General features: G+C 37.2%; 1 protein-coding gene across 5 annotated transcripts in view; it reads left to right on the top strand.

Moving 5' to 3' along the window:
- The window catches only part of UNC13C (unc-13 homolog C), a 599,100-nt gene that overhangs the window by 327,357 nt on the left and 261,528 nt on the right, over positions 1-10,215 (top strand). For all 5 annotated transcript variants that reach the window (XR_008299165.1, XM_027067285.2, XM_053223997.1 and 2 more), the window contains 2 exons: positions 8,005-8,073; positions 9,700-9,789. Coding sequence is in view for 4 of the 5 variants with exons in the window: in XM_027067285.2 (XP_026923086.1) it covers positions 8,005-8,073; positions 9,700-9,789 (159 nt within the window). In the remaining variant the exon portion in view is untranslated. The remainder of the gene's footprint in view (positions 1-8,004; positions 8,074-9,699; positions 9,790-10,215) is intronic.

Below are 10,215 nucleotides of genomic sequence, written 5' to 3'. Positions count from 1 at the left end.
TTCAGTGAATGACATAGATGAATGCTTGTGTAAATTAGGTTACTCTATTCACTAAAATGTAATGCAGTCACTAAAAATCATGTTTTTAAAGAAAAGTACATAAAAATGAGCAATGTCCATGATAGAATGCCAAGTGAAAAAAACCCCACAAAATTCTTTATACAGTCTAATTCCAACACTGAAAAAACAACATACACACTGGTTTAGAAATAAGACTAGATGGAAATGTGCCAAAATGCCAATGATACAGCCACCTGGTAGGATGACAGCTGATATTTTGTGGTTTTGCTTTCTATTCATCTTTATACTAAAATTGTAAAACTTTCCTATATTATCATTATATTTTATAATAAACATGTGAATCAAAGGGTGAATATGGCTGAGGAGATAGAGACTCTTCTGTTAAGTGAAATGAAAAGGGGGAAGATTGGGCAAGGGAAGATTTTGCTATGAATAAAGAGATTTTATTTTTCCTGTCTTGTTGAGTCAGAATTTTTTTATTTAAAAAGGTAAATTTACACATGTTTATAGATTATTAGGAAAGGGAGTAGTTGTGAGAGTCAAGTTGCAGATTTATCTGATGGAAAACAGGTGATGCAGTGAGTTCCCAGAGGAGAAAGAAGAAAGGTAGTGAAAGAGACAAAAGGAGAGACGTTCTTTGGAATGAGAAAGGACAAGTTCTGTTCTGAAATTTCGGGAATAGTATCCGTGTTCTTGCAGAGAATGCTGAATTTTTGATACAGGAGTGAAAAGCTGGGGTGTCATACCCCATTTCCCTAATCCTGTGGTTGTCTACAAGAACAGGAAATGCTCATCTGCAAGGCAAAGGTTATAATACAGAGGCAGGTGAAGGATGCTGTGCAAGGTTTGGATAAGTTACCAAAGGGAGTAGAAAGAGAAATGCTTCACGGCCATGGAAGAGGAATTCCTAGTAAAGCTGAAGGTATCGTTTGATGTTGAGGAGCATAAACTTACTGTCACAACCATATAGTGGCTTTGAGATTTTCTCAGAAGTTTTCAGCATTCTGATGCTCATGTAACAGATTTGGGAAGTTGATTATATTGACTCTAGGTTGAAATTTTGTAGAAGAGAGTCAATGGAGGGGCATCTGGATGGCTCAGTTGGTTAAACGTCTGACTTCAGGTCTTAATCTCATGGTTTGTTAGTTCAAGCCTCACATCTGCATTGTCAGTGCAGAGCCTGCTTTTGGGATTCTCTCTCTCTCTCTTTCTCTCTCTGCCCACCCCTGCTTGCTCACTGGCTCGCACTCTCTCTCAAAATTAATAAATAAACTTTATAAAAAAATCAATTGAAGGGTGAGTGAAGCTGTCAACAGAGACATTGAGATGATGCAGCATGGGGTCTTGTTTTGAGAAGTTGTAGCAGGTGAGCCAGAGTCAAAGGATTTTGATAGGAACATGATACATTTCAGTTAAAATTACAAAGGGGAGTCTTGGGTCCAAGATGTGGCTCTGGGATATGCTGTTGAAAATTGAGTGTAAAACTCAATAGCTTAAGTTATAGCTTACATCTTCTCACAGGCACTGATTGGTGAATTTTCAAGAATAATGCAAGCTAGTTATGTAGCATAGCCATTTTTTGAAACCAGAAGTATTGAGAATATTAACATCATGGACATTGGCAAATACTAAACATGAAGGCATTTTTCATTTAAAGAGATGATTTAGCAGCATATCATTGAGTGTAAACGTTGCTCACAGTCAAGAAGATTAAAGAAGTTTATTGGATGAAATACCCCCATGGCTATTGAAAACACCATGGGTAGATCAAGGGTTAGAAAGGAAGAAAACTCTGAGTTTGGGCTCAGTATCTCAACTTGACAGGAGAGTGTTTAGAAAACTTATTTAGTGAGTTATTTTAAAGTACACATAACAAATTATTAGTTATATTGGTGTTTATTCAGCTCATTTTTTCCCCTGGGTCTCTGATCCAGCCATTGTTGGGCAAAAATAAATAAGCTAGTAAATACTTCTTCGCCATTCCATATGTTCTTTTATTTGTCCACTTGTTCATTTGATATGTATTTATGTGTTCCCTATAGCAGTAGGCACTGTGGCAAGTAGTAAACGGATTGAATGATAAACGTTGACATCTACTTTCTGAGGTTTATGTTCTAATGGGATAGTCCTTAACCATCTGTAACAATAACCCTATGTCACTCCCAAAGTGTGATTAGTATCAAAGGAGGCTTTGATATTGAGAGATTGAAGAGGATCAAGTGATTGATACTTTTCAGGGACTGATGAAAGTGTGATAAAAGGAGCCGGGCTTTTAGGGATGAGTAATATTTTTCCAATGTCCAAGAAGTAGTTGGAAAGCTACCTTGGGTCTGGGAAGACATTTGAGTAAAGACCAAAGTAAAGATACAAAATAAGTTCAAAGTGTGTGTAAGGTAGCCTGCCTACTAAGTAGGGCAAATAGAATGAAGGATGGTAGAGGGGCGCCTGGGTGGCACAGTCAGTTAAGCCTGCGACTTTGGCTCAGGTCTCACTCACGGTTCCTGGGTTTGATCCCCGTGTTCGGCTCTGTGCTGACAGCTGAGAGCCTGGAGCCTGCTTCAGATTCTGTGTCTCCCTCCCTCTCTGCCCCTCCCCTGCTCATGCTCTGTCTCTCTCGTAAAAATAAATAAACATTAAAAAAATTAAAACAAAAAGAATAAAGGTAGGTAGTATAAGAAGAAACTGTGCTATTGGGTTGACATTAGATTGTTGAGGGCCTTTAAAACCTACGGAGATGTTTGGATGTCATTCTTGAAGCTTAGGGTATAATCTTTGATTTAGAAAGATAACTAACTGTAAGGAAATGTTGCAGAAGGGGGAGAGAGGATATATATCAGACACAGTTCAGTTGTAGTAATAGACACCATGTTAGAAACTTTAAGTAGAAAGGGATTTGGCACAGGGAATTAAATGCTTATAATCATTTGGGACTCAAGGAAGATCTTTCTGTAATAATCCTCAAAATATCACTGATATTTGAAACTGATTTTAAGAGAAGTGGTGAGTTTTCTTACAGTTGGGGAGGTGAGGAATCAGAAGGCTGCTTCTGTTAATGCAGCAGAATGTGTGAGACCACAAAGCTAGTGACCAGAGACTGGGAAATGAATGTCTCCAGGACTTAGCAGCCCAAGTAAACCAAGAAGCAGGAACTAGGCCTCCGTCACTCGTCTGCTTTCCAAATGTAGCAGTGCACATGTATCTAATAGGCAGAAACTAAGATAATTGCATAAGCCTAGCTGCAAAGGAGTTTGGGAAATATCATGTTTAGTTTTCCAGTCTCAGAACTACTGGAAGCCACACTGAAAGAAGGTGAAATGAGTAAAACAGTTCTGGTGTTGAATACAGGAGGACTAGATGGAAATTAGTGATAGGGCTGATATGCTAGTCCTGACAAGGCAAAGTAATGCTGTGCTAATGGCTTAGAGAAAATGAAGGTTGTGGCAAAGGAGAAAATGTGTGTGGGAAACATTTTAGAAGTCATTTTTAATGACTTGACAAATGATTAGTTCTGGGGAGAGGTGGATCTAGGTTTTGTGCTTCCTAAGCATTATATAATTTGATGAGATTCTTTTTTAATATTTTTTAAAGTTTATTTATTTATTTTGAGAGAGAAAGAGAGCGCACGAGAGAGATCGAGCTCTCAAGCAGGTGAAGGGCAGAGAGAATGAAAGACAGAACCCCAGGCAGGCTCTGTGCCATCAGTGCAGAGCCTGATGTGGGGCTTGAACTCACAAACTGTGAGATCGTGACCTGAGCTGAGATTAAGAGCCAGAAGTTTAACTGACTGAGCCACTCAGGCGCCCCTGATAAGACTGTTTTTAAGAAAAATACAAATTGTCAATAGAAAACAGAAAATTATTCATTTTTAATGAAAAAAATAAATGCCAATGAATTACAAATTATAATATAACAAACACTACAAATATTATAGATTCCAGAAAAACAGCATAATATTTTCATTAACTTCCTGATACATCTCTTTAAGAGTTTTTCTAGAGTTTTTGACTGCAGATTCTTTGATCACTTCTTCATATGATGAAAATCCTGAAATACCATTCTTATTGAAAAAAGATAATCCAGTGTTTAGGAGAAAAAAAATATCTGAGGCTCTCAAGGGGAAGGTTGATCATTGGCATGTGTCCAGCACACTCAATTATATTTGGGTGTGCACATATCTTTTTCTGTGGTGAGGCTATCTGTGTTTACTAATGGACACCCAACAAAATTAGTCTCCTACCCTCTCATAGATCCTGGGTGATACGGGTAGTATCTCTTTGATGATTACCTTTCAGAGGGATAGCTCCCAAGTACTTGAGGAAGACTTCTCTGGGTTGTAAAGCAACCTGGCAAGAGGCTTTGAAACACATTCACATTTCCCAGGGACAGAGGAAGAATTACAGTTAGGTTTTTAAAGAGAATGCTCAAAAATTAAGACATCAGGACCTAGAGTCAGGAAAAACCTTTCTAAAGTTTAGTCAAAGTGAGGGAAACGTTGAGAGTCTCTAGGTCAGTGAATGATTCCATCTCAGGGCTTTTCAAACTTGCCTGTGAAGAGACTCCTTAAATACTTTTCAGTTGATGACATTTGTTAGTCACTGACACCATCACTGTAGCCCCCAGTGCTGAAGCATCATTAGATTCAAGTTAAATCAACCCCTGCTGCGGGAGTGAGATAATAAGAAACAAAGAAAGGGAAAAGAACAGCTGAGAATGAGGCAGAGGCTTTTACACCCCTTCCTCAGAAGAACATTTCCTTCTACAACTCCCAGGATACCAGGGTGATATGTTTACATTTCTTGTTGATTTTAATGCACTTGTGAGGTAGCGACCGCTGTCCCCTACTCAAAATCTCCCCTGTGCTCATGGGCCAAAACCGGCCCACCAGCTGGTTTTGTTTGCATGGCCCACATGTGAGGTGAGAATGGTTTCCACATTTTAAATGGCTTTTAAATATCAAAAGAATACCATTATTTTGCGACACATGAAAATTATATGAAATTCAAATTTCACTGTCCAAAAAACCAAAATTTTTCTGGAGAACAGCCATGCCCATTTGTTTGTATATTGTTTCTGGGAGCACTGTGCTACAGTGGCAGAGTTTAATAGAAAGCTGAAGAGAGTTACTACCTGGTTCTTTAGAGGCAGTTTCCTGACCCCTGGTCTAGAGTTACTTTTTTTTTAAGTTTATTTATTTTGTGAAAGAGAGAGCATGCACAAGAGAGAGCATGTGTGAGCAGGGGAGGGGCACAGAAAGAGGGAGAGAGAGAATCCCAAGCAGGCTCCATGAGGCCCAGCTGGGGCTCCACCTCATGATCATGAGATCATGACTCAGGGGGAAATCCAGAGTCAGATGCTCAACCAACTGAGCCACCCAGGCACCCCTAGAATTATTCTTATCAACTATTTAAACCTAAGTTTTTGCTAACCGGAAACAGTGAGTATTGTGATTGATTTGGCCCTCTACTAAATACCAGGCATGTGTAGACATTACCTAATGTGAAGAACGGAGTATCATGGAGGCTTCAGATGTTGTGGCATGCCCCTCAGGAGAATCATTTTTTAATCACCCAGTCTTTTGTTACTCCTCAAATCACACTATGCAGGAAGTAGGCCTCCTCAGCTCTTGCAAATGCGGTCTCACTATAGTTAAATAGAATTATAATAAATACAATTAAATTTCAAGCTGTTCTTCTGTTTAAAGAATCTCTATGAAGATGTAATCAGTAGCACACTTTTAATTTCATATCATCTGATATTGTCTGGGATTTAGCGACAACAAGCCTGGCAGTTTTCTCCACAGTTTTCTGTGTTCCTCGAATGTAAATTTTCCAGCTGGGCACTGAAGACTGAGGTAGGAAGACCACACGTGTGATCTGTGTCAGTCAGAATTCTGTTTGGCTGCATGAAATACAATTTTTTTTTTTTGTCCGTAGATCCCAAGTCCAGAAGTAATAAGGAATTGAGGATGAGGGTAGCTGCTCAGGATGGTAATTTTTTGAAAGGGTGGGCAGACAGGGCTAAGGTGAGGTATGGGGGCGTCCTGCTCCACCACACCTAATTGCTTGTTTAGCTTTTTATCTGAAGGTAACATGACTGTTTTACCTTCACGTGTCTAGTCTGAGTTTCAGGTGGAAGAAAGGAGAGAGACACAGGGCAGATGGAGAAAAAGCCTGACAAGGAGTTACATAGTGAACACTAATACAACAACGGTGCCTGCCAAGCATTCTTTTAGAATCTTTCCAAATAATAATTCATGGTAATGTGCTAGCTGGGTCCATCCCCTTCAATAAACTATATATATATCTCATTAGCCAAAATCATACTGCATGACCATTCCTGCAGGAAAAGAGGTCATGAAGTTAGGTATTTCAGAATGGCCACATTTTAATTACAAGTTTCTAGTAGTAAGGAAGAATGGAAAAGGATATCAAGCACACAGCCAGAACAGTCACTACCCATGTATATAACAGGGCTAGTGACTTGGGCATTAATGTGACTTACTAGGGTTGTGTCAGCTGTCTTGATGATTTATACCAATCACAGAGGTCAGATAAAGCATCTTAAGACATGACATGAGCACATTAGCTTTTACAGTTATTGAATGGTTAACTTTACTTTGGCCTAAACTGATGATGGTAGTGGTTCTTAGGGTTTTCTCTTTTGATTGAGAGCTACTGACCCACGTGGTTGGGGGATGAGGGTTAATAAAAGGACAATATAGTTCACCTCTTTCCCTGGGAAAGCCTGAGGGAAAGTGGGAAAGGAAAATCTAAGACCTTTAACTCATCAGCAGTTTTCAGTAGCTTTACTGAAGAGTCTTCTCTGCCTAATAAGATGGCAAGCATCTTGAAGGCAAGTTTCATTTCTTAGGCTCTTTCATTGTCTCCGCAAGGGGTTAACACAGAAAATAATATCAAGTTTGATTGTCTGACATATGAACCAGATAAAGGTAGTTTATTCAGAAAATTGGAGTTTCAACTTAGGAACAGTTCATCAACTTCTGTTAATAGCTCACTTCATCAAAATCAGTGACTTCAAGGAATGAGTTATAACCCCATAAATCTACCTTTTATGTGAAAGTGTTAGGAAGTTTCTACTTCGGCCAGTATCTTCCAAAGTACAGTTTGTTATTTACAGAATACTCATGTAGGCAGAGACCTTTGCTCTTACTTCCACTCTCTTATTTCTTTTTATTTTTGATTAAAATCTGAGACTCAGAATGGGGGTCATCTACCTATAAACTTTGTGTGACTTTGATGTTTTTATTTTATCTAATTTATTTACTTTATTTAATCAACATAAGTTCATCTTTAGACTTATAAGCAAACTCATTATTTTCAGATCCTATGAAGAGGTCAGTCTAACACTGAGATAGCCTCAGAGGGAAGTATTAGTTTTTTGTGTGTGTGTTATTTTGTTTTGTTTTTTTGCTTAATGTTTTATATATATGTTTTTTTAAACACTAAATCATAAACATACTGGAAAGACAATCAGTACTTTCAGATTATGAAGTCTATACTTGTTACCAAGGAGAAAGTGCTTTTTGAAATTGTTCTTGATGAGAACAAGAGCTATTCCTGCTTCCACAGGTAGGAGAAATTTCAAAATAATAATAATTTATTTCTGAGGAGGTACAGTGGTGTGTGGGGTGGTTGATGTTTTATCTTGCTGACTCATATTGTGAATTAGTACAGTGGTGATTCAGTTCTCTGGACTCTTTCCCCTGAAAGCAACTGTTTGGATATTATTCATCACAGAGAGTCTATGTGGCTTATTGGCAAGAGATTGGTTTTGTTGTGAAAGATATCTGCATTTGAATCACTGTTTTGTCACATACTAGCTCTATCACCTTAGATAAATTTTTTATATCTTTGAACCTTCCTTTCTGTAAAATGAGGAAAATAACTCCTAGAGTTGTTTTGAGGGTTACTTTTAGAATGACCATTTATTTCTGTTCTCCTATTTTGTTTTTGCTCTGTACAGAGGGAAAAATTCATAAAACTATTGGACCAGTTGCATAATTCTTTAAGGATTGACCTGTCAAAGTATAGGGTATGTACAAAATTATTTTCCTGAAGGTAAGATACCATGTTTGGCTGAGATGCTTTCTTGTCATATTATAAAAAATCATCCACTGTGTAATGGAAAAGTAAAAATACTGATCTTGGGATCTCAGGTTCTATCACACTGGAAAAGTCCAGTCAGTAAGCACGCAGATGTCCCTTGTTCAGAGACCTTGCCCCACACAAGCCTATACTAATAAAGTGTGTGTGTGTGTGTGTGTGTGTTTAATTTTACAACTATTTTAATAACTTTCATACTGAGAGGCAATCAGCTAATTCTTGAGGTAAACATGTGGCATAGACCTCATCTTGAAAGCTCACCCCTTGTTGCTGAGATATCCTGCTGATAGTTCCTCAGCTTTTAAGATTCTTACTTGGACTCACCGCTTAATTCACTCTTTCTAGATCACTATAATATGCTTTTTGAAGTTGTCCAAAGTTTTTGTCAACTATTCTATACTTCACCTCCAGGTGAAACATACAAATACATACACACACAAATGTATTCATGTACTTTTGGGTGTAAATATATGTATTATTTTAATTATAAAGATCTTAGATACAAAATATTCAGTTATAAATTATATTTCTAGAAAAAATTTGTTGCAATAAGTCTTGCATTCTTTATTTAATAATTTATTCTAAACATCATACCTGCAAATATGTGTATCTACTACATTCATGTTTTAGTTCATTATTGATGGATCTCTTAATTGTATATTTCTGGAAATTATACCACATTTTGTCAAACTCAACCTTCCTGTTGGAACTGGGGCCAACACTGTTAGAAGATAACTGGTATTAACTAGGCAATAAAAAAAAGATAATTGGGGGCAAAGGGGCCTTGAGGCCACATTATTTGTCATCATTTTGACACCTTACCTCTGCTGACGTTCATGAATATCTAAAGGTTACGTGTGGTTTTTCAGGTCACTTTTTAAAAAGCCAATCTGAAAGCATGGTAAATGAGAAATTCCTCAATGCTACAATGTTAAAATCTTATATCAAACATTTTCATGATCACACCTTTCCTTTACTTCAAAGTTCTGAACTTCTTTATTTTTATATGACGTTTTCACCCAACATCACTAACAAACTTTTTGTTGAAATCCACAGTACTTGAGGGAGAGACTTGGCAGTGCAGTCTTACTCTTTTTTTTTTTAACTTTTAAAAGTTTCTTTGTGACTAAAAGTAAATGTAGCATATGTAAAAATTCCCAAGGGTATTTTTGGAAAAAATTACTCATCTTGAGAAAGTTATTAAAAATATTTCCAACTACATGCTGTCCACTCCACTTTTAGTAGCAAAATTATTATAGCAACAAAGACGAATAATAACGCTGCATGAATTGTATAATTATATATACATAATATATAATAAAAATTATATTTTTATTGCAATGTGGAAATAGAAGCATATGGCTTTGTAAGACTAGCAGTATTTCCATATTGTTTACTTTTTGTAATATTTTATGATAAAATATTTTGGGAATACTCTAGGGATATTTTTGATAATTTTACACAGTTCATTTCCCATTTCCTTTACCAGAAAGCTAGTTTTAATTTGTTTTCCCACTCTGAAAATTTACCCATTTTCTGTTTATTAATTAACCAGGAAAACTTCCCAGCCAGCAATGCTGAACGACTGCAAGACCTGAAATCGACTGTTGACCTACTAACAAGTATCACCTTCTTCAGGATGAAGGTACCTCATCTTACCTGTCACCATCTTGTTGTGACATACCGCATTTATTCCCTGCTAAAGTCTGGCTTTTCTCCTCTCTTGACCAGTGCGGTCCAACCCTTGCAGTTACGCCATGATGCCTTTTCCTTTGCTAAGTGAATCTTCCAGTATGAGGTCTGTTGAAAAAGAATTATCCTAGACACCTAAAATATTCTGATACATTCGGCTTAAATTTAGTTTTAAATTAAATCCATCTTAAATACGGCTCTTACTAAAAAAGAAATCTCTAAGAATGCTAAATGGAAATGAGTTACTTCTTACTTTAGTTTTAACTCCCATGACTTGCTAACCTTTTCATCCCAACAGAGTAGCTGATTCTTTTAAGTTTGCCCCAATTGTGACAACTTCCATTTTCAGCCCTGGAAATGTCTACATAGGGATATATTT

Source organism: Acinonyx jubatus, chromosome B3 (assembly GCF_027475565.1).
Source record: "Acinonyx jubatus isolate Ajub_Pintada_27869175 chromosome B3, VMU_Ajub_asm_v1.0, whole genome shotgun sequence".
In the NCBI taxonomy this organism is placed as follows: Eukaryota; Metazoa; Chordata; class Mammalia; order Carnivora; family Felidae; genus Acinonyx; species Acinonyx jubatus.
Note: the sequence above shows the minus strand (reverse complement) of the source record. Positions and strands in the feature narration are given on the sequence as shown.